General features: G+C 43.2%; 2 protein-coding genes across 6 annotated transcripts in view; one reads left to right on the forward strand and one right to left on the reverse strand.

Moving 5' to 3' along the window:
• Positions 1-1,264: 1,264 nt before the first annotated feature.
• Positions 1,265-11,332, reverse strand: dcp1a (decapping mRNA 1A). Its single transcript, XM_012826189.3, has 10 exons — positions 10,993-11,332; positions 10,383-10,423; positions 10,100-10,227; positions 7,876-7,942; positions 6,885-7,023; positions 5,495-5,593; positions 4,692-5,225; positions 4,283-4,339; positions 3,783-3,989; positions 1,265-3,482 (listed from the first exon to the last, which is right to left on the reverse strand). Exons 1-10 carry the CDS (start codon positions 11,146-11,148, stop codon positions 3,402-3,404), a joined length of 1,509 nt encoding a protein of 502 aa, XP_012681643.2. The 5' UTR covers positions 11,149-11,332; the 3' UTR covers positions 1,265-3,401.
• A 502-nt stretch (positions 11,333-11,834) lies between these two features.
• Positions 11,835-24,698, forward strand: part of LOC105898925 (voltage-dependent L-type calcium channel subunit alpha-1D) — a 64,942-nt gene continuing 52,078 nt past the window's right edge. For 4 of the 5 annotated variants that reach the window (XM_031566315.2, XM_031566318.2, XM_031566317.2 and 1 more), the window contains exons 1-3: positions 11,835-11,995; positions 14,781-15,132; positions 15,578-15,683. In XM_031566315.2, the coding sequence (XP_031422175.1) occupies positions 11,959-11,995; positions 14,781-15,132; positions 15,578-15,683 (495 nt within the window). In that variant the 5' untranslated portion in view covers positions 11,835-11,958. Of the gene's footprint in view, positions 11,996-12,901; positions 13,471-14,780; positions 15,133-15,577; positions 15,684-24,698 lie in introns of those variants that run through there. The other variant, XM_031566316.2, reaches the window with a different exon arrangement.

The raw sequence follows: 24,698 nt of genomic DNA on the forward strand, positions 1-24,698 counted from the left end.
CGTCCTGTAGTTTTTCCTGACTGCCATCGGATAATGTAATCAGCACGTCAGCCGTGCTACGCTCGATGTGTGCTGATGGAGCATGTTGGCGTTCAGTTAGCTTAAGTCCCTGCCTTCTGAAATTCTCTCATCATTTAACGGACTTAAGACAGGGTCTCGTTAATGGTGTCCAAAGGTCACTTAAGTATACCTCTAAGCACTATTCACCTTAGGGCATGGCTGAAGGTAGCAGTTAAGGGTTGCAGGTCTACCAATTATCATGCTGCCAAACGGTCCCCCTTTTTAATTTAGCCATAAAAAATGTGGCATCTCAAAACAGCTGGGTCTGGCATGATATCTAAGCTATGTTTTCTAAACTTACAGTGACCAGTATGGGTACATGTCTTGGTGAAAGATACCTTGTCAGTGTTTGTGCTCTGAAAATGATAAATACAACCTTTCACTGCTCATAAAAATATTCCTACACTGACAGCCTTTTAAAAGACACTTATCATGTATTATTTTACAGAGACAGTGAGAATGCTACAACTGAGGAAAACATCGCCGTGCCCGGTATCATTTCATGAACCTGTAAGGTGGCTCAGAAACACTACTGGTTTTAAGACCTGTATGCTTGGTCTTATATTGCTCTGTGGTTCTATGTGAGTGTGATTGGGAATAAACACAAAATTCACTAATTACTACAGGAGGCCTATCATATGTGTTTGTTGATACTGAACTGAAGACCAAGTGATTTTAATTCAATATTTTTACTATTACTATTTCTACTATGAAAAATGAAGCACTATTGTGGCAGCAACGGCCTCTGGGAACATAGAATTACAATGAGGGTAAACATAATTGTCCCCTGAAAACAAAAGGATACCAAGTACACCTACCATTTAATTTCATCATCAACTGAGATGTGAAGTTGTTATTGCCATCTAGTGGTCATTATGTGAAATGTCTTCAAATGTAAAAAGAGACCTTATTCTCACATTACTTACACTAACTGTATCAGATCACCTCCATCAGGTATCTTACTACAGTTTCAGGATGGTGCGACAGTACCTCACATACTGAGGTGTTTTGGGGTATGGTACAGGATGACTACAAATAGAAGCCAGTCAAATAGATCGGTCTAAATGTCTTAAGAACCAACATCCAAAATAAGATCCAGATTTAGAGGAGAACGAGCCTGTGAATTTCAGAAAGATAATAACCATGTTAAAACACATGTACACTGGTGAACAGATATGCACAATGTGCTTTCAAGATCGTTTTATTGATGTTATTGGAATAGTTTTGTTAGGGTCTTCAGAGACAGAAATTGCTATTGCCAAACAAGAGGAGTGATATGGCTGCCTCCAGGTTGACATGTCTTCCACTTAAATATGCAAAATAATGTGGCCCTCTAAACGCACTTCACTGGAGTAAACATATTCGTAAACACATAAAGCCATTTTACAGTATTTAAGTTTGAATGACATTCAAGTTTTGTTGAAGAGGAAGAAACATATAGATCATTCCACTGTTGAATATGTATTTGTAGCCTAGGTCTACTGTGCTTTTCAGGGCAGTCATGGTATATAGTGGATATATGCAAACCAAATACAATCATCTGTTGCATGGCACATCAAACACATTAGCTGTTCAGCACTTACAGACAGACAGCCATCTGAAATAACGCTGCTCACATTCGAGATAAATCATTTAGAAGCACAAAAGCCACATTGGCCATTGAGTCATTGGCCATTGAACTTAGGATCTGTTCAGAGCAGTAAGCATTGCTTCAAGGGAGGTGGGGACTACTTGACTCACCTAACCAATGTATTTAAAGGGGCTGTCAATTCTACAGGTTTGACCTTCCATTCTTGAACCAATTTGGTCACTATGGCATATTACAAAAGGTTTACATATGGCACAAACACATGTATACATACCAGTGTACAACCACTTTAATGGTCAAAACTGCTTCTTTGTCCTCTTTTTCTGTCTTTCTGTTCTGTCTCTGTGTAAGCTTGACAGCTGGATAGAAGAGGATGGTTATATTCGGCATGAAATGGCCAAATGCTGTATTGCACACTAACAGGGCTTTTTCTTTACTTAAATCAAAAGGATGATGCAAGGTTTTCCACTGGATGATCAAAAACTCATTATATTTATATAGAAAAAATATCAATGAGATGAACATAAGGCAGATTAATCATTAACAGCGCTTCCGTTTCAGTGTAGTTTTGGCATATCGAGTGCTTGACTGAGTCCCCTCCATAACTGCAGTGGCCAGTGCTTTCAGTGACCTTCCTTTGTAGAATCTGGCAACCCAAAAGGCTCAAACTCATGATCACACGTCTACCTTCTGGAAGCTGTGCATTCACATCTCTGGCAGATTTAATATGCTGAAGAAAAAGGTTTAAACAAGTTACCAATTAAAAAGGATGAACTCATATCGGAGATGGTACACAATGTCATTCACTTGCCAAAGGTACCACATGCCCTTTTAAATGAATTAAAAACTGCTTTGAAATCAATTCAGGCATTTGTAAACAATCCTCCTTAGTTCTGCTGGTCTAGCGCACTGATCATGGTTAGTTGTGAGATGCAGTATTCACTACTGCAAACTCCATGGCCAGGGGACTAAAACAATCACTCATACCCTAAATCTTCACCTTGGGAAAAAAAACCACACACACAAACACAAAAAAAAAACATACTAGCCTTTTGTACAGGCACTACAAATATCCCACAACGCATTGCTTTAAATTGCACAAGTTCCCTCAAACACACGGGGAAACGCTGGCAGCGGAGTGCAAAAAAGAAAGTTAATATAAGGATGGCCAGAAGGAATCTGATGCAAAGAAGGAGAAAAAGGAAGAGCTGTGGAGTGAGGGGACGAAAGAGACTAACAAAACCAGAGAGAGAGAGAAAGAGAAAGAAAGGAAGGAGGAGAGAAAGTAGGGGGAATGCAGTACTGCAACACAAAAAAGCTGCTCTTTGCAGGATACACTTCAAACTGCAAGTAGGTGTTGATGCTTTGCTCACGCGATGAGTTTAGTGACTAAACTGGCATGCCCTCGTCGGAGGGACCATCACTGGCGTTGCCTAGGCAACGCCAGTCCCTGTACTTGTGACGCGGGCCATGTCCCCGTGGGGAGGATGTTTTGTGAAATGTGTGTTGTGTTGTGAGGTGTGTGTGTGTGTGTGTGTGTGTGTGTATTTGGGAGTGACCAGTCAATGACCTAGATTCAGTGTTAGGCCCAGTCAGCCACACTTAAGCTCCCTCGTCTGGCCCCCCCAATCCAGCAGCGACTAGGCCTCGGCCCGGGCTAGGTGAAGAAGCTGTCCCTTCAGCAACAGAGGGTACGTGTCCCTCTCTCCCTCCTTCCCTTCTTCCCTTCTTGTTTCAGTCCAGGGCTTTGTGGCTATAGCTTCATGTTGTTGAGCTCTTTGGTGAGACTCTGTATGTAGGCCTCATGGATTGCACTGAGAAAATGGGGGTCGTTCTGCCAAGACACAGACAAAGGAAAAACATTACATTTCAGTCAGCAGGACCAGATGTGCTAACTAAGATGCACGTAGATAACGCACATAGATTGGCTACTGGAGTTTCGTCATCACAGTCTGCCAGTCAAAACAACCTCAATGTATTTTTTACTTTCATGCAGCTCTGATCTATATTGACCTAAAGATTTGAATACTGATACCATTGACACCACAGATACATTATCCTTGTCAACTGTATTCGTATCTGTGTCTGACCCGATCATGTCATTGTGTGTGTTTGTGAGTGTTGCGACGTATACCTTGATAAGGTGGACTAGAGTGTCCTGAAGCTGGTGTTTGCTGAGACCCGCAGAGGCCTGGTGCTCTCTGGTTCCTCGATTGGCTGGGGGAGAGTGGGGTGGCGCCTGGGTTCTGGGCGACTCCGTCGTCTTGGGGGAATGCTGGAATGCACTTGGTGAGAGGAGCAAGGAGGGCTGTGCGCCTAGCCCTGCCTTCATGGTGACCGGCTGGAGGACAGAACACACACATGACATTAGAATAAGTAAATGGACCTGATACGCGATAATACACTTAGAAAGTAATTTCAATGTTTAAGAAAAAGCAAATATAACAGAAGTGGGTGATTTGGTTTGTAATATTATTTGTCATTTTTGTAACGTACCAGTAATATTATCCCAGTAATTACTTGTAAAAGGCAAAACTAGACCTCCTGAGTCAATGTTGGGTAACTATGGGTAATAGGGAGGAAGAGTCGCACCAAAGACCACTCAACATGACAGTACCATATGAAAATACTTACGGGAATGTTTTTCACCAAACTCTGAGACTGAGCAAACACGTCCACTTCTTTGTTTGGCTGTGGGGAAAACAACATCATTTGGTGGTAGGGTTCGGAATGGGATAGGGATATTTAGCCGTAAAAACAAATAGACGCTTTAACTGTGGCAGTGCTTGTTTAGATGAATCTAAAATGGCCCAGTCGAACTTAAAACTTTGTCTTGCTCAAGGACAAGAACGATTCAAGGACGAGCACCGTTCAAAATGAAGCCAGATTCAAACAAGGACCACCAGTAACTGGAATACCTATATTCCGATAACCAATACAACCACGCCCCACAATAAAGCTTATAGATTTTTACAGTACCATCCCTCAATGTCTAGAACCATCAGAGTAAGAGTAAGAGTAGTCAGAGTAAGGCCACACTCACCTGAACAGGTACTGCAGGCACGCCGCCAAAGGCCGTCGAGGGTTTGGAGACGGGCTCTCTGAAGCTCTGAGGGGTGACCAGAGAGTTGATGAGGAAGCTGGGGGCGAGGGGGGGCAGAGAGAGCGGGTGGCCGTCGTGTTTAGAGGGGGTCATGTAGGCTGGCGGGGCCGGTGGTCCCGCCGGAGCGTGTGAGACAGGAGGAGGGCCGAGGTTAATAAGCGGCTCTTGCCCGGTCGGCGGCCCCAGCCGCGGGGACATGGACGTCTGCTGGGGCTCCCTGGAGCCGGCGGGCTGGAGGAGGGGGACCAGTCCCGGGATGAGCGGCCGGTCGCTCCCCCCGGGGTCTGCGGTGAGGCGAGGGGTGAGCAGGGGCTCCAGGGGAGGGACTGGCGGGCCGTAGGCGCGCCCGTGCAGGAAGCTCTCGGGAGGCTGGGAGGCGTCGGCGGCGTTGGGGCAGGCTGGCGTCGGGTCTTTGGGTAGGGAGCTGCCGAACAACTCCTCCACTGTTATCTGCTTCACAACTGTGTGGGTGGTCTGGAAACACACGGGCACACAAACAAGAAGGCTCAAAAACAACAAATAAACATTTTGTCAAACTGAATGTCTTTAAATTTGACAGGTTAGAATAATCAAGTTGTCAAAAATAGTTGTGGTGGACTTTGCTTATCTAGTTGTCAAGCGTTGAGTTACTCGGAAATCTTACAAAATACATCAACTCCCCCTTCAAGGCAAACAAAGTCTCAGAGATGGCCTCCAGAACTCTGCGGCAGACAGTAATTAGTTTAGTTGAGTCCCACTGGTACCTTTTCCTGAGGTGCTGAGCTGGCCCTGCGCTCTGTGGGCCCTGCCTGCTTCTGCCCCACATCAGCACCCCCAGGTGGCTCAGACTCCCCTGACTGGCTCTGGGGGAAATACACACACACATCCATTATATCAACATTAATAGTAAAAAGTGAAACAATATATCAACAAGACAACAGAAGTCCTCATCTTAGTTAGCTAGTGTGCTAACAGGGAAAAGAGAATCACTTGAAGGACTGTGTTTAATTGCTTTGAGAACGCCATAGTACTGAACATTCCATCACATTCCAGTGTAAGGCGAAGAGTACATAAGACATACATGTTGAGGTGGTCCTGACTAGTGTAATCCAGGATTAAAACACACAGTAATCCCTCCTGTGTAAGAGAGTGGGACAATATGCCGATATAGTCTGTGTCTGTATGCATGATAAACACAAAAACTATTTATGGCAGGGCATTTTTTCTGGGATTGGGATGGGATTAACGGACTGCAGGTGTGTGGTCGGTACACATAATAGCCAGTCACCAGTGACTATTTGTTTATGCAAACTACATCCATTCTCCAAAGGCTGTGCATTATCTGGATTAAAGCACAAGACTTCAATCACACTTAGGCAAACCCTCATAGGCACAGGTTTAGGCTGTGAAAGGCAGACTATTTCACATCAGACTAATTCACACCACCACTTCCCTTAATGACTCTCACAGTCATGCTCAGTTTACACATCATTCCACATCCTTGATATTCGTTGTGCGAGATCAACTACTGCTGAACTTGTTTATGTTCATCAATTTAGCACCATTGCAATGTATTTTTCAGTGTTCAAATGTGACTGCGCATACAGGTGCTGTAAGAACCTAACACATATCATGACATGTATGACCACATAGAACTCCCCCCTCCCCCCTCCCCAGTGGGAAAATAATGATAATCAATTTTAAACATTTACGTGTCCTTAGCAGTTTTCACAGATTTATCGGTTGACTTCCTCAACTAAAATATGAGAATTTACCTGCATGGAGGTGCTGTTTTCTTCAAAGAAAAGCAAATGAACAGAACAAAAATCAAACATTGACAAATTCTGCTATTGACCCTGCCTCCGTTTCCATACCTATATTAGCAGAACCTGTGAAACTGTCCATTGGTTTCAGCTGCTAGAAGACAGTTAATAATAGGTGCTGTTCTTGGTCACACAGAACACCACTCCATCCAAATGGACTTCATACTTGTCATGGCATTCTAAAACAACTTCAACATCAAGGGCTCGTTCTTGCAATTTATCTTCTTATAAGCCTTGGTACAATGATTTACCCAGGCACATAGTGGACATAAACAGCCTTACATGGCCAGCTGTTTTTGTGTCTGCAGTCCTGACCAAGTGCTGTTCTTACCCTGTGGTACTCCTCTTTGGCCTTGCTGAGGAGCTCCAGGATGTCGATGGGACGAGTCCCCACGCAGCCATTGGTGCGCGCGGCAACGGCTCGATCAGGAGAGCCCTGCTGCGCCCGCAATGCTTCCTCTTTGACTATCCTAAAAATCAGACATGCGCAAACATACGCAAACATTGAAGCATCAGTAACACAGGAAAACACAGATTGGGTAAAAGCTCTATACTCTCAGTCTTCCATGACAACAATATAGGGTTCAACCTCCAGAGGGTGCTGTTGTTCGCTCTATAGTCCTGCCAAGAACCAAGGTCAGTGAGAATGTTTGAAAAGTAAATATTTGGGCCATCTGGCCACTGTAGAAAGCTTCTGGTCATACCAGGCATTTCTCTAACATTTCATTTGAATGGGATCTTGGTGAAAGTTGTTACTCTGGGCTGCATCACACAGAGCTGGCCAGGTTGCTCACTTTCAGAACTAAACAGCATGAATCTTCTCTACAAAGAGAAGTTACTGTTTGTAAGCTACCATTTTCAAAACATGTACATGTGCAAAACATCTAGAAGTCACACTGTGCTAAAATTGTGTTAACATCTCACTTATTTACAATGTCTCACTTATACAAAATTGGAACACGTGGTACTTATGGGTCTGTATATGTGGGGGACATGTTTGAAGAAGTGAATTTGTCCGAGCATACAACTCTGACCGACACATTCAGAGTTCACTTTAGACTAAGTGCACAGAGCTAGGCTCTGTTGCTTACTTTAATAATTATCCCATGGCAGTTTAATGGTCAGGTTGCCTGGCTACACTGCCTGTTTTTCAAATGACCAATAGGATTGCAAGAGGCACTGCTTCACCAGGGCACCACAGTGGCAGACTACTAGCCTCAAAATGACCCGCACAGGTGCTTGTCATCTAGCAAGGTCTCTTTGATATTAAGTGACAATGTAAAACCTTGTCGCCACCAAAGACCAACGGGATTAGCTCTTACCTCACCATCAGCTGGGCTATGCGCTGGCAGTCACTCTGATCATAGAACCAGATACTGTAAATTCCCACTGCACAGAGAGAAGGGGGAAGACAGAGAAAGAGAGAAAGAGAAAGTCTGTTACGTGATGAGCCCAAACAATTACTTTATTCTTTCATTTATAATGTAAATTCTTTTTTAAATGTTCTGGCCGGAGCTATATGACATTTATGACCATGTTCACAGGAAAAAGAACAAGTGATGTTTGTCAACACCAATAACGCTGTTCAGCTATTCCCAAGAGGTTGGCTGCTTGGCAACGATTATGTTCAGAGTATATCCAAAGGAATAAACAGACTGGGAGATGAGCTGGCAGGAGGCAAAACGCTACAGCATATAACCTCTCCACCCACATTCACACACACACACAGTCTAAATGTATTTCTGAACGCAGACACGCTCCAACTTCTCAAGAGCACATTCCCTATAATGACAAATGCACGTCTAGGAATCTACCGCAGGTCTGTAGTGGAGAGGCAAATCTAAATAAGACCTTCATCACGGCCACGCGGCTTTCTGTCTGTATTCGACAGAACTTTTCTCTGTCTCTGTGGCCATACTTTAGAGGAGGCTGTGGCTTTACACCCAGAGGACTTTCTTTATTCCTCCGCACATCTTTTTTCCAGCGAGGAGTCTGATTCACATTGCGACGAGACTGACTGCAGCGCACAGATGTTTCTGGGAACCAAGAAGGACATTTGGCTCATAAGTGGACGTTGGATAACTCACTCAGCTGACAAGATGATGACAATGTAATGGACCACCAAAGAGCCTCTCAGTCTGACTTGAGCTGAAGGGAATAGCAGCATAATGATGCCCGATATGGTGCTCTCCTAAAGCAGATGAGGAGACAAGTGCTCCCTTGGCGGGAGAGGACTGAAGCCTGCAACAGAGATGTTTCTGCTAAAAATGTCTCATCACCCTCACAATAACCTCAGCAAACTCCGCCACAGAGGAAAGGTCATGTTTCAGAGGACCATTGGACGCGTCTTTGGCAGTGTATACAGAGGCAAGTCTTCCATGCATGCTTACATGTATAGTAGTTCAGGATACTTGAGGCTCATGATGTGCTCATTATTATGTGCATTAGGGAACTTCAATTGACTGCGCTGGGTTTGGACATTTTGGCCATTGTCATCAAATGAAGGCAGGCGGCAAGAGTGAAGGCAAATGGCAGATGGACTGAATCACTTTCCAAACTAGCCCTACCGAATGTTTTGTTACACTGTGAAACTTTATCTGCACTGTGTCCAAAAGCCCAGTGCCGCTTTAAGCTTCTGAGCACTTGATTTTTTAGTCCAGATATGTTCTTAGGACATGAATGTTGCATGTCGGTAAATGCTTGTGTCATACGTCTTCATGTCTGAAGAATGATTTCTATTGGTGACAACTGCCATAACACACAAGGACCAGAGAAGCAGCAGAATTATAATCTCAGTGTTACATAGGGCTATCTTGTCATATTAAATGTTTCAGCTCTATACAACACAAACTATGAAAAGAGCTGGAGCACCAACTACCCAAGAGACCTAGAATGAGTAGCTTAGAACCATAGAGCAATGTACATACTTCCAACTGTCTGTACGTGGGGGAACGGTTCCTTTTATGAGCCAAAGGGCTGCTGCATTCTTTCATTCACCCAAATTATGTTTACATTTCTTTTATTCCCAGCATGAGGGGTTTCATAGTTCTGTGAATGTCCACATGTACAGGAGCTCAGATGATAGTGCCATTGTGATTATACTTTCTGTAAAAGACACATCCCTTTACACCACTACAGGTCAGACCACTGAACTGGAGCCTTCATATCGAACTCTTATTGGCACTGCCAGTAAAGCCTCTCCTGAAATCTTGTCTCACACACAGTAAACATATCTAAGTATGTCATGGTCTGGTGTACTGCCATTAGTAGCTGCGTTGCATTTAAAAACAGACAACAAACATATAGTCTACATCAACTAAAATTAGGACCTAAAAAGCTGCCTGTATCAAGGATATGTACACCACTAGCTCCCTCTACTGGACAATATAGAGACAGTTTGAATCACAGTTTGCAAATATCCTACACAAACCTGTCTGAATCCTGCCTTGTTGGTAGGACAATTTCAGCATCTGCATGCCAGATCAGATCACTACCATGTATTAGAAGTTATGCACGTCCATACAGACTATGCAGTTGTTAACTTACGATTGGCATTTCTGTAGAGGAGGAAGGGGTCCTGTAGCTGGAATTCCAGGTCTTTATTTATGGGTTCCACCAGGTTCTCTGTGCTCAAACGATTCATGATCGTGAATCCATGGTGAGGAGATGCCGACCTTGGGAACAAAGAGGTTCGGACGCATGTTGAGTAAAACATACGTAGTGCTAATACGTGTATTGTGTGACAATGGTCACCATGTCTATAAATTGAACAAATCAGCAACACGATGACAAATAGCAAACCATGTTCACATGGACCATTTTGGCTTACCTGGCGTAGACGAACAAGGTGCCTTCAATGTCGGTCTTTTCCTGAAGAGGAACAGTGATATGTTGCTCGTAAATAGAACGTACCACTTTATTAACAGTAAAACTTTGCAGTCATGGCTTCGTGTGACATGTTGAGTTGCAGGTGTTCCAGCACACATTCTTACTAACGATAGCTACGTTCAGTGAACCTAAATGCTGATCTTCAGTTTTGGCTGATGAAATGCCATGGGGTAGCTGAACAACAGATTTTCACCCGAACAACAATTCATGCCTTACGTTAACAGACTATCGTTACTATTATGTTATTACTGTCTTGACATTTACTACATCAATCTGGCTATTGCCTAATGTTAGCTAACGTTACTTTGAATAGCTAGCATATTCTCCGACGTATCAAAATTGACTTTGAAAAACACAATATAACATTAGGTAAACGCAGTACGCCAGTTATCATGGCACCAAACTCTTGCAAAGTTAGGTGCTTTCTGGTTATCTGTGATTGCTAACTTGCTAACGGTAGTGTATATGGCTAGCGATGGCTAACACTCTTCGGACTAACATTAGTCTGGTCTGAACAGTTACACGTTTTCGAGGTTTTATTAAAATCTTACCCATTCGTTTGCTTTAGAGTTGAATGTGTACAGTGCTACCTGCCCGGTTACGTCGAGAAGTTTATTTATATATGGATCATATTGTTGTAAAGCTGCAAGACTCATAAGATGCCCAGCTTTGTTTACGGACTCCATCTTGTATGCTGCTAAACACATGCGGCAACACGGAGGAAATTCGACGAACACATTTCGTCATTCTTTCCTCCCCGCAAAACTAGAGGGTTGTCGATAGTTCCACTTTCGATTATTTCCCCTCATACAATCATCTTCCGTCTCTCTATGAACCAGCTCGTAACAATTGGCACGAATAATTATAAAGCCCAATTAATTCATATTGGCTGAGTGTGAAGAGCATACAACGTTTTCAGAATCCAAACATCGTACAATAATAATTTATGGCTAAAATAGATTTGGAAAGGGCACGTTAAAAGTGCATAGGCCTAGGCCTTTAGTACCAGCACAAGGGGGCAGTGCAAAATATGCCTGACATGTATCCTCATCATAAGGCCTATCTTCATTCCATAGTAATAGCAAAATGATTGATGTGACCCATTTGCTAATGTAACATTATATATATATAATTTTCATTAATCGTTTAGGCCAATGCTATAGCCTACAAACATGTGGTGTGCCTATAGGCTAATATGGAAAACACTTTTAACTTCTGATTATTTCCAACTGGTAGGCTGACAAGCAATATTTGTATGAAATGATAAAATCATTTCAAATGCCCTCCTCTTCAGTTATTGGCTGAGGTAGGGCTGTAACACCCTTTGGTTGAGTCAAGAACATTAGGGGGATTATTATGGGGGGATTATCACTGCGAAACAGTTATCTGCTACAGACAGGTTAATCCACTGTTCCGAGGCTAACTTTACAGAGTGCGGTACATTCCTGTATTTTTAATGTAGCTGAGAAATGTGGCAATCTAATGTCGTCGTCTGGTCATAACGTGGAGGGAGATGAATGGCGTTCATACGCGGGATACGTGGACCCTGCCGAGGTAAGGTTGTCTACATAGGATTCAACAGACACCGGGAAGACTGTCTTGATGGTACTTAAACAATAAAAATAATGACAATACACACATAGGCCTACCTTACCAATAGGCTACAGAGAATATATGTCGTTTAGACGCTCTATTGTTCGTGCTGTTTCTAAACATAGGCTAAACATGTAAGCTTCTAAAGTAAATCTCACCCAGCAGGTAGGCTACTCTCTGAACTACTGAACTGTATGCTTGACATAGGTTAAACTAATGTTCTAATTGTTGTGCCTGTCTTGTGATTTATGACTTATGAGCACATTAACTGGTAGGCCTACAGTCAAACACAGAATAGGCTACTTTCCTTCAGAACTCTTCAAGTTTTCTAGGAACGTGTCTGTATTGATTTGGTACCAGCTAGCTTCACGTGTCAGGTGGTGGTTCTTGCATATGTCCAAGTCAAAACAATGGACGAAGAGTGCCGTCCCGCAGCAACCAGTTCCAAACGTAATTTGAAATGTGTAGGCATTTGGCACATTTACACCATATCTCACATCTATATTTCAATGGACATGACGATAAAACACTCACTAATATATGTTAAGATATAGCTAAGGAGAAAGTATAACGAAGTGAAATAGCCTATGCTGCTGTCTCAACATACCAACAGCACAATTATCAATATATTTGGATTTTTTGCCTTGGAAAAAAAGGCAAAAACGTTGTCTGGTATTATCTGCTTAAGAAGCAACAGGTGCTGCTGAATTCTTTTACCCACGCATTTTAGTTCACGTGACGTCATTTAACCCTCAGATTTGTAATCAAAATGTTTGCAAGTTAAGAATCAAACACAAACGGAATGCTTTTATTTATTGTGTGGTCAAAACTAGCAAACGTTTTAGAACATTTCAGTAAGAATGATGGTGTTCTGGTGATCTACTCAGGACTCTTAGAAAGCTGAACCGAATTCATTCTTCGGTGGGTTTTTTGTGTGTGGTGAGTTGTGTGCATCTGAGAGTGCAACAGGACTCGCAATCCCTCGGATGCTTTAGTTATTTGCCTGTCTCCACTAAAACGGGATTAACATCCCCCCTCGGGATTTCCAGCAGCCTCAGCCTCCTCTCGCATCCCGCTGTCACAACACAGACTACGCTCACACAGAGCGATGAGAGGAAGGAGAGAATGGACGATGCTGTCAACAGTTGGATGTCCACACACCTAAAGAAGACTTCATGATCAATGAAATAATTTGCCACCACTCGAGAGTGGGTACCATGAGAGAGCTATCAATCATGCAAAGCCAGCACCCGGATGTTGCAACATGTTTTTCGCAACTCTCTTGGATAACTACAGAAAGCACTTTATAATATGCGGATGAATAAGATTTAATGGACGTCGATGTGTATGTCCTCTGACTCAGTTGCGGATACTTCTCTAGACGCAAATTTTCGATGTGGAAGAGGGGATGCAAGACGCAGAAGAACAGTCAGAAGGTAAACGTGTAGGCTACCCGGGTGCTCAACTGTCATCGGTGATGCCAGGGCGAGCGTAGGGATGCATGCGCTCTCGCAGTGCTATCGCCTTGAGCACGGAATTGTTTCATTTGTGCGTGTGCCACGTTCGCCCTCCTCACCCGTCCATCTGTTCAGTGTCATGCTATGGGCGCTTGGTTGGAAGTATGTGTAAACTTTCGCTTTATATTAAATTGAAATAGCCTCAGAGATTATTGCTCTCAGCCAAGGTATGTTGTGTATTTTCACAAATGTTTCTATTTGATTTCTGAGCTTGCAAGAAAGGGCAGGTAAAACAAAATGCATGCTATTTTCTGAAACGTCATTAATGCAGACGCTTGATGATATTTTATGTAGCTTCGATAACATGATACGATAGTTATTGTTCGAGTTTTCATCACTTCTGACTGAATCATTTTCGGAAACATGTTTTAACGAACCTCGACCTTTCCTGCAATGTGATTTATATTTAGTCTCACTTATTTATTAGCACATTATTACGACTTTGTAATATAATGGAGGTTGATAAATACAGGAAAAAGTTCAAATACAATTTTCTATGTGTGAATACGCATTCGTTGTTGCTTTTTAAACTTTTGGGTTACTGTGTAACTATAGTGTATATCTATAGGCCATCTATATTTAAGCGTAGCCTAGTTGACTATACAGGTAATAGTAATCTTTTCATTTCTTTACCACTTGTCACATATGTGGTTATGAAAATGTAAGCCAATGCACAGGTCATAAGATAATCAAAGAACAAAATAGATTAACCATGTTTTCAGTTAATATGGTTTATGGTGATTTTAAGTTTCTCTTCTGTTTTTGAAGAGGACAAGGCAACTTAAAGTATATAAGAAAACCTTTAACATCAAAACAAGTCTTGTCTTGTCTTGAGACTAAAAACTAACATATAAAATAGATATAAGAACTGTGCTATGAATATTTTGCAGTGTTTTTTGTAAGTATGTATTTTCCCAATGTGTTGTCCCATTCCCCAATTATTCTTATTGAACATTGGCTTTAGATTGGCTTTAGTTCTTTTTTCTTGATGATATGAATTACTAACATCAGACTGGTAACATTATTCTACCCTGGCATCCATTTGTTCTGTATTCTGTGTTCTGTGGCTAAACATTAACTGGGCTGTGTGAGCCTTAGTTGAAAGGCACAGCAGCCAGTAAGTTACAGCCATGGAACGATGACCCAGTAATTCTCAGATAGTGCTTCAGTTTTCATGGCAGCCCATTGATTTTGGTCTTTCATTCTCCTCTTTCTCTTTCCTCCCTCAGGGGCAAATTATGCCAGCAGCACCAGAGCCCCTCCCTCTGGTGACGATCCACCCCTTTGGCACACAAGCCCCGCCCTCGCCGACCCACCACCCCTGGTCCACTCTGGAAGCCTATCCTGGGAGGCTGCGATCGATGCTGCTCGCAGTGCCCAGGGTGGCGCCCCACCAACTATGAGAAGCCACTCCACAGCGGGCTCGGCTCCCGTGGGGTCCCTCTCCCAGCGCAAGCGACAGCAGTATGCCAAGAGCAGGAGCAAAGGTAGCACCAACAACAACCGCCCCCCGAGGGCCCTCTTCTGCCTCACCCTCAACAACCCCATACGCAGGGCCTGCATTAACCTGGTGGAGTGGAAGTATCCTTCATTCAGGATGAGTCTGGTTCAAGTCGGTTTATCTCAGAGTCCAGTTCCCTCTCCTCGTTTTGTTGTCATGAGTTGTTTTCATCAGTTGCATGAACAGCATCAATAGAGTGTTTGGTGTATTGTATAGCTTTTGGCAGTGCATGTTTTTTTCTCTTCAAGTGATGAGTCAGTAGAGATATACTACATAAGTTTACTCATTTCAGCACCTTATTTGGTCTTATTTGCTGTAGCAAAACAAAGCGGCATCTGCTTGTTGATTAGGTCATTATAGTATTGTAGAGATTAAAAATAATGGCACTAACTGCTTTTGAAAGCTGTGTTATTATGTTCAGATATACCCCTGTATACCAAATTCACACAATTAGGATGCTGTTTATAATCAACAAATATAATCAACATGTGCTTTTTCATCCTTTCCTTAACACTGTGACCACAGACCTTTTGATATCTTTATATTACTGTCTATTTTTGCCAACTGTGTGGCCTTAGCTGTTTACGTCCCCTTTCCCGAAGATGACTCCAACTCAATCAATCATGACCTGGTGAGTACTCGTTGGTCACCTAATTTCTCTCATGGTTGTCCTTCTGTGGATTGCTCATAATGTCAGTCAACAGTAGCAGTCCCTGGGGTAACCCCGTCCATTCTATGTGTGTCTGTCTCTGCATCGCTGTGGAATTAGTGTGGTTGAAAGGTGGATTACATAGGCAAAGACTCACAGGTGCTCCCCAGGTATTGTGTGCAGAGGGTTTCTCCGTCCTCTCATTGGTTCAGTCATCCTTGTGCCAGTTCTGATTGGCTTGTCCATGTGTACAGTATGGGATTGCCCTCATTGTGGGGTATTATATTTCGGTTGTTGACATAGTGGCTTATGAATCTTGTCTACAGGGTGGTTTACTGGATGTCAGTCTACTTGTGGTTTGGCAACAGAATGAAAACAATGCCAGGGTAGACAATTATGGCATGTTCAATGGTAAGCACATAAGTTGGTTAGTATACGTTTCTAAATGTATGAAACACATTTCTAGCTAAATCACACCGACTTCTCAGAAAGACAGTTCAATCTAATTCAATTGTATGTATATAGCACCAATAACAATTTAAATGGTCTCAAGCCACTTTACAGAGTCCAGAGGCTGAACCCCCTAGGTGATGGTGGAAAGAAAAAAACTCCCTTTTAACAGGAAGACCTCAGCTAAAAGAGGTGACCCATCTCCTTGGAAGAAGAGAGCAAAAGGAAAGGGAGGCAAGATCATTACCTATGTGTTTAATGGCAGTAGTCAGAGATTTAGAAGGTCTTCTAATGCAATCTGTTTCCAGCATATTAGGCACATCCAAAGGCTGTTTAAGGTTTTAGCATCATTGTGGTTGATATGGGCAGAGGTCATTCATTAAAATAGAATGAGTTCTATATACACAGTTGAATAACGATCATAAACGTGTGGAATAAAAACAGACACAAACCTGTGTTGCATATCTAATCGAATAAGATTTCTCAAACAACATGCATGGCTCTACACCATATGCTCACGTCCTACTGTGAATAGGAAATAAGATTTTAGAGAGTCCAAATCAGCGTTTACCAAAGTGTTACTTTATAAGGCCACCTGTTGTGCTTGTCACATTTCCCTGAAGGAATTATATATATACTTCCTGTAGACTATGTGTGCATTCTTTTTCATCGTATTTGCAACGATTAAATGGGATGCAAAATGTAGACTTTGTGGTTGGCATGTTAAATTACTTTGCCAGTGTAGTCGTGTTGCCAATATTTGTTTGCCAATAACCACTCATGTTCACCAGATATGCTCAGTGTACTGTAGTGTTACAAAGCCTATTGTTTTGTCTGATTCCCGTTAGACTCACAAAATCTTGTTGCCCCTGATCCTTCTGCGAAATCTCTCTGTGTCTTTCTGTCTATCTTCCTCTCCCCTGTTTCTCTGTCTGATCTCTGTATTAGAAACACAAACATACAAACCTGCGTCATCTGTCCACGGCTGGCTATTGCAGTGGTATTAACAGTGTAGGCAGAGCAACTTCATCTGTATTTTATGTGTATGTGTGTGTGTGTGTGTGTGTGTGTGAGTGTGTGTGTATATGTGTGTGTGTGTGTGTGTGTGTGTGTGTGTGTGTGTGTGTGTGTGTCTGTATGTGTGTGTGTGTGTATGTGTGAGTATGTGTGTGTGAATGTGTGTGTATGTGTGTGTGTGTGAGTATGTGTGTATGTATGTGTTTGTGTGTGTGTGTGTGTATGTATGTATGTGTGTGTGTGTTTGTATGCGTGTGTTTATGCTGTATGTTTTTCTCAGCCTGTTAGTGTAAGCTGTGTACGAGGCTTTATGTTGCATGTATACATGCAGGCTGCCTTAAATGCACCGCGTGCCACCGGCACACCACTCAGCTGTTTTAGAGACGCCTGCTAGATGCCACATAATCTGACGACACGGCGTTTGCCTTTGTGTGCGCGAGAAAGAAAGAGACTCATGCCATAAGCTCCGTGGGCCATTTTTAGTTCCAACCCAGCACCAGCTTGGACATGAATGAGTGTGCTTCTTAAGAAAGAGTGCGAGTCCTAGTGAGCATGTGTGTTTGTGTGTGTGTGTGTGTGTGTGTGTTTGTGTGTGTGTGGTAGATGGTCACCCGGGGTTACAGCATCAGGGGCAGCCAGAGGGGAGATTAAACAGTGCTGTGGATTAGCTGTCAATCAAAGGGAGGAGGCGGAGCTTGAAGCTAACGAAGGACATGTGACTGAGTGTTCTTAGTTACAGGATAGCGTTTAAGGAGACGGAGAGAGAGAGAGAGAGAGAGAATGAGAGAGGATAAGTGAAAGGGAAATGGGGGCAGGGTGTGTGAGAGAACAAGAAATTGTCATTAATGCACGTGGACTGTGTGCATTTATGTGAAAGTGCAACTGTGTGTGTGTGCGTGTGTGTGTGTGTGTGTGTGTGTGTGTGTGTGTGTGTGTGTGTGTGTGTGTGTGTTGTATTGTATGTTGGCCAGGCACTTGTGTTTTGTTCCTCTCATGTAGCTGTTAATTATGCTGCAGTCTTTATGCTCACATTGCTGATTTATACCTTACATGGCTGGCTCCCGGTGTTTCCATTGGCAACGGCAGGATGAATAGTTACGGGTTAAAAGCTCATGAATGCAGTTGAGAAATACTGGGCAGCAGTGATCGCACCAGGTCACCAGGACTGTGCACACGCAAGATATTATTAGACATTTGGTTTCTAGCCTTTATGCATAAATACTTTATAAGTCTCTATATGTCCATAGAGTTCACCTTCTTTTAAATGCCTTTTAATGCCTAAGTCTTACATTGAGATTTGCCAGGCCATTGTTTTGGAAATGACAGGATTTATGACCTGTTAGTCACCTCTTATCTCTAAACAGAAAACAGAGACATCTTGTTTATAGACAAAAGGGAAGAACAGTAGCAATCCTGCTGACATCTGGCTCAGACCAGGAGGGGGATTTTATTTTTCAAGCCTGACAGAGGTGACTGCCTGTGTGTGTGTGTGTGTGTGTGTGTGTGTGTGTGTGTGTGTGTGTGTGTGTGTGTGTGTGTGTGTGTGTGTGTGTGTGTGTGTGTGTGTGTGTGTACCATCCCAGGGTACAAGACATACAGTACAGATCCATGTTGATGTGCTTGTCTGTGTGTGTATTTCTGCAGAAGACAGTAGGTTAGAAAGAAAAACAACTAATGCTAGGTTGTATTTTTTCCCCTGATAGGGATTAAGGGTTTTGCCGGAAAGCAATGCAAACACTGCATGACAGAATGAGTAACACAGTGATAGTTTAAAAAGGCTTTCAGTCTGTCAGTCTCTCTTTTCTCCCTCTCTCCCTCTCTCATCAAATCACATTTTACTTTGTTTCTGTGCATGTCATGGTGCAATTGGCATGTAAACATGCGTACATTCATACATATGTTTGGAAATATGTCATGTCCAATTTAAATAAATTAGTAAACACAATAAACCTCTAAGAGGAGAGCTCTCTGACATAAAAAGCTAAACTAGACCCACCCAATGACTGTATATAGAGGGTTAAGCCTCTATCTACAGATGATGGACCCACCCATCGTCATAAAGAGCCGACTCAGTTCTTATTCAGACATTTGAAACAGCTGTTGAATTTTGTGATTCCACATCCATCCCCAGTTGACTGCACAGAGTATCAAATCCAGCCCAGGATGGCGGGCACGTTAGGTCATTACCGTCAAAACTGCCGTCGTTGTCATGTGCGCTAAACCATATAGATTACACATTTCACATTGGATTTTGTGCTTATTTTTGAGGTATTACGTACATTACATAAGACAGTGTTCATTAGGAAATTGATAGGATGTATCTGTGTAGGGTGTCCTTCAGTTCATGAGGAAGGTGTCTGTTTGTACTATGAGATCTCTTTTGTTTTCTAGTGAAAGTGTGAAATGACATTTTGGTCATGGTGGAGATTCACTTGTGTGTGTTGATGTATACCAGCATCCTGGCTCTAACAATTTGTAAATGTCTGTGTGCATATAAATATACTGTATATATATATATATATATATATATGTGTGTGTGTGTGTGTGAGCGAGAGTGAGAGAGTGTGTGTGTACTTTTGTTTCTGTGGGTGGGGGTTCTGAATGTTTGTGTCAGCAGGCAAGTGTGTGTGTTTGTGTGTGTTTGTGTGTGTGTGTGTGTGTGTGTGTGTGTGTGTGTGTGTGTGTGTGTGAGCAAAGCGCAAAGCGCAAAGCAGCATTGATTGCACTGGATGGTGCTGGCACAGTGGCATGTTGTGGGTTATGCCCTGCAGTAGCGCAGAGGGATTACTGCAGCTTCATTTGATCCTGAACTTCATCAAGAACAGGAAGGGCTCAGCCCCCGGCACCATCTCCCAGACTCTCCCAGGCTGCCACGTACACACATACGCACACACATACACACACACACACACACACACACACACACACACACACACACACACACACAGTCATACACACACACACATGGTCTTGTGTCTTATACAGAATGATATGTTAGATGGGCAACATTAGATTTCTTGCCATTAGGAGAAAAGCTGACCAAATCTCCTTCCTCCCCAACCGTTAGATGCTTATATGCGCACACACACACACATGCGCCCACACACACAGACACAGAGCGAAAGAGATATGCACATGCACACCATTGATCAGTGACTGTTGCATCCATTCTGTTCTGTCCATAAAATGCTGCCAGAGCTGTGTAACAGAGCAACTGTGTGTGGGCCTGTGGAGTGGGTGTCTTACAGCAACAAGGTCAGACCTCATTATGAGCAAACACACACACACACACACACACACACACACACACACACTCTCTCTCTTTCACATGCACAGTGACACACACACACACACACACTCACTCTCTCTCATACACAGATACACTAACACAGACACAAGCACTCTCACAAACCATTAATGCCTCATCTCCCATCGGTGAGCAGAATACCTCACAGATTTCATCTCCAGAACTGGGGCTTGCCAGTGCCTGGCCGCAGGCTCATGGAAGAGAGGATGCAATGACTTTCCCTCTCTGCTGTGGGAGTAGGCTATGCTTTCCATATTGATATTCTAACATCATGCAGGTGAGATGAAGCTGCCTATTTTAGTTCTTTCTGAAGGATGTGCCATAAGTTTTTTCTTTTTTTTCTTCATTATAACCGAAGCCTGTAGGAATAGCAGGAAGTCCCCTGTGTTTGTAAAGTCTCTGTCACGACTACCATTCCTTCAAAAGAACAGACTGAAGTTAGATACTGCCACACTGTCACTTGATTTAGTAACACTGCTAAGGCACAAACAGCACAGGAACATCTTCTTTCTTTTCTATTGATAACCAAAGAAAAGCAGTGATGATGAGTAATGATTGAAAGGCTGCTATTTGAAGTCAGTTTAGTCGGTTCACTTTAGTGCATAGTACCATCATTTCAAAATGAAAATGGCTATTGACCAGATGAAATGAAACCGATACCCTTGGCCTTTAAAGGTTTTCATTAACATCTATATCACACTTGGGGCCCTAGTTTGGCGGCAGAACTTGGTGAAAATATACTGTTCCACCGAGGTGCGTTGTCTAAAAGTCCGGCAAGGATTTTGGTTATATGTACGGTGACATTTGCACACACCAATCACAAGCTATCACTGTCCAAATTTGATCCATCTGGCAAATACAGTAAATATAATGTTCCCTTTACTGGAGAAGTGGCACATTATTTCTACACATTTATTTTAGTCTAATAAGGAAGAAAGCACACTTTCCACTATAGGTCTCTTCTCTTGGCATGGCTGCATTTTCGCATTTTCGATAGTCTAGAAATTCTCTTCACAAGATGAGCTTTCTTTTGTCATTCTGGCTTTCTTTTTGGCGCAGTTACAATACATGGCTACTACACTGGATTGGTGGGTGAGCTGGGGTGCGGCCTCAGGAAACCATCAGTGCTACCAGGCAAGCATTACTTACTTGTGGTCTAGTTACTTCAACACAGGAATTGTCGCAAGGGAGCTTGAGAGTTTATTTGTATACAGGTGGATGGGAGGAAAGTCAAGCATGGTCTCTCCAACATCTCCAAAAGACATCTCCATTTAGTTCTACTTTCTTTGTCAGGATGACTAATCAAGAAAAGACTTGCCCCATCACACCTGTTAAAGACTTTGTCCGGGATCATGCACAATTGACGTCACAACTTTCCAAATAACACTTCAACGAAACAGCAGTCGTCTCCCCTTTCACTCTTCCACTAGATTAGCTTCATCCTTCTGTCACGCATGTGGTGCCTGAGGTGCAGTCCCTCACCAGGCTGGCTCCTGCCTCTTGTTTTCTCACCGCTGGTGTTGGGTGTATTTGATGGGTGAAATGTCAACAGCTTTTCGTCACGCGTGTAGCGGCTGTGTCTGGTCTGGCAAAATGTCAACAGCGGCTGGCATCGCACATGGTCTCTCTGTGTTTGCCTGTGTCTGTGTGTGTGTGTGTGTGTGTGTGTGTGTGTGTGTATGATCGGAGGAGAGGGGTCTTTTGTGCTGTTGTGTTTCACAAAAGACCTGGGAAAGACTGCACTCAGGTGATAAGTCTGCACTCCCACACCAACCTCTTTTGCCTGTGCAGTTGCTTGAGGACGTTTGAAAGGTGCAGCAGAGCAAGAGAAAGTTCAGTATGATGGAGGTTGCCTTTCCAATGACAACATTTTTGCACTAGTAGTACGGAATGGTATAATGCATAACAATACTTGCATTAAAACAGACACAGGTTTTGGAAGACATTACTGTGCATGTGTGCGGGGTGAATAATGTTTTAAAACAAAAATAATTCTCGTGTGTGTGCACATGACGCTGACATGGATGGTGTCATGTGTTGCGTTGCTTGAGTTCACACGTAAACACTTCCTCTTGACTCCAAGGTATTCCGTGTTAAAGGTCACTTGACTACCTGGAGTGACATTAATCTGATTATAGCTCAGCATGCAACTCACTGACCTCACCCAGGGACTTTCCAGCAGTGTGTCCTGTCAGCATTAGGCCTCACCGCAGGGACGAGGTTGAATCCTGTCTGTAGTGGTTGAAAGCCCTTTTAACCCATGTGACTGGCTGTCTCTATGGCTGGGCGGTTATCCAACTCTGCTTGCATCTAAGGGGGTATGAGAGCAAAGTTGGTGTCTGTGTTTGTTTGTGTGTGTGTGTGTGTTTTGGGGTCGTAGCTGCTCTGCTGTCAGGGGCTAGTTGGAGGTTTATAAACAGTGGCGGTCTGCAGTGGGGCTTTACAGCTGTAATCTGCCCTTTTAAGGCCCACAGAGACACACAGCTGGATTAAAGGGCACCGCAAGCAGCTAGCAGGGCCCTGTAAAGTCAGCTCCTCCAAATACACTCCATCTATTTGCCACTCATCTAGTCACCCTCTCTGATCTATCTCTCCGTCTGCCGGACTCTATCTATCTATCGATCTATCTATCTGTTTTATGTATTTGATCTGTCTAGTTATTGGATGTATTTGTATAGCTCTCTGGTAACAGTAGCTATATAGCTCCATCCATCTGCCGTTTTTCTCCATCTGCGCTGGAAGTTGTTGTGTTACTTAAGAGCTGAACTGTCATGCCTTGTCCCATCTGCGTGGTCCGATATCCCACCCCAAGAGCGCTCCTGTCGCCGCACCAGTGCTGCGCTCCGCGGTCAACACGACGTCTGTTCGCCGTCGCCTAACACCCGGTGCCCTGACTTGCTCTATCCTTGGGGGCAGGGGGAGAAGTGTCCTGGACTATGGGTAAACTAACAGCACCAGGCCTGTACCCAGCTGTGCCAGGGCACAGAGAAGGCAGATGTTGCAACCCGTTTGCTCTGGCGGCGCTGGTGGTGCTGGCGGCCACACCAGTGAGTGTGGAGACTGGAGAGAGTGGAGTTCCTGGCACCTGGGTGTGTTTCATAATGCCCAGACCCTGTGGAGAGGAGCCTGTTAAAATACAGCACTGGCCCAGCGTGTGTTTACTCATTAGATGCACACTGCATAGCCATAGATAGAGAGTAGTCTGTATCACAGCCTGAGCCAATAGCCACACCACTCAGGCACCTGGGTGAGTGTGTATCACGCTAAATCACTCTCTCTTTCTCGTTATCTGAAAAATCACACGCACACACACAGATTGTGTCATAGCACCTTCTCTATCTCTGTCCACTCTAAATCTCTTGGGACACATCACAGGGACATGCAACAGTTAAGGCACAGTGTGCCAAGAATCTCAACAGTGTTGTGAAGTAAAATAAGGATTACCTTGAAAACATTTCGGAAGATGTTTGTACTGTCAAATGGACATGCAGATATTCTGTTTTTTCACCCGTCCCTCTAACTAACCCTCTTTCGAGTGTGACAACTGACCAATTGCCTTTGAGTTTGCAGTTGTTTATTTTCAGGGATTTTTGGAGGGTCTTGGTCCTTAGAAAGAGGCTATTCATTTGGCCTTAGTACTGAATAAGCCTTGTATGACAGAGGCTCTGGCCAGATTAGCGGCAGAGTTTCTTTGGCAGGCCTCCTGGGCGTACTTCATAAGAGGGCCAAGCTTTGTCTTTGTGTCCCTTGGCTTGCGTAATATAAACAGCACATAAGCAGGTTACTTGCTGGTTTAATGTAATGTTCAGGACAGATCATTGATGAATGGACTCAGTGAGTCAACACATAAACAGACATATACATCAGTAAACAAATGAATGTGTGCATAAATATACACAGTGATTAATTAATAATAGTGTTAAATTGATATTGTGGCTCTTATGGAAATGCTTTCCTCATAGCACAGAGTGTTTCTCTGTTAGAATTAGTATTATTTCATTTCATACCGAAATATCTTGCATTTATAATCACTACTTGTAATTATAATCACTATAGTACGATGTAGTGTGATGCTGTTGCGGAGCTTTTTAAAACTTTCTTTCTTCACGGAAACCTACCTCACATTGATCATAATTTCCAATAAATGAGGCTACGCTTTGGAAACAGCTTATTCAACGAACTTTGGGTTCTGGATTAACCCTCCTCTTTTACATAAACCTCTG

This window comes from Clupea harengus, chromosome 4, assembly GCF_900700415.2.
Source record: "Clupea harengus chromosome 4, Ch_v2.0.2, whole genome shotgun sequence".
Lineage (NCBI taxonomy): Eukaryota > Metazoa > Chordata > Actinopteri > Clupeiformes > Clupeidae > Clupea > Clupea harengus.

Excerpts from the sequence above, each read along its gene's own strand:
- dcp1a (XM_012826189.3), bottom strand. The coding sequence starts at position 11,148 with ATGTGTTTAGCAGCATACAAGATGGAGTCCGTAAACAAAGCTGGGCAT. Across the intron at positions 7,024-7,875 it reads ATAGCCCAGCTGATGGTGAG|GATAGTCAAAGAGGAAGCAT; the intron begins GTAAGAGCTAAT and ends TCTGATTTTTAG. Across the intron at positions 5,226-5,494 it reads GCTCAGCACCTCAGGAAAAG|ACCACCCACACAGTTGTGAA; the intron begins GTACCAGTGGGA and ends GTGTGTTTCCAG.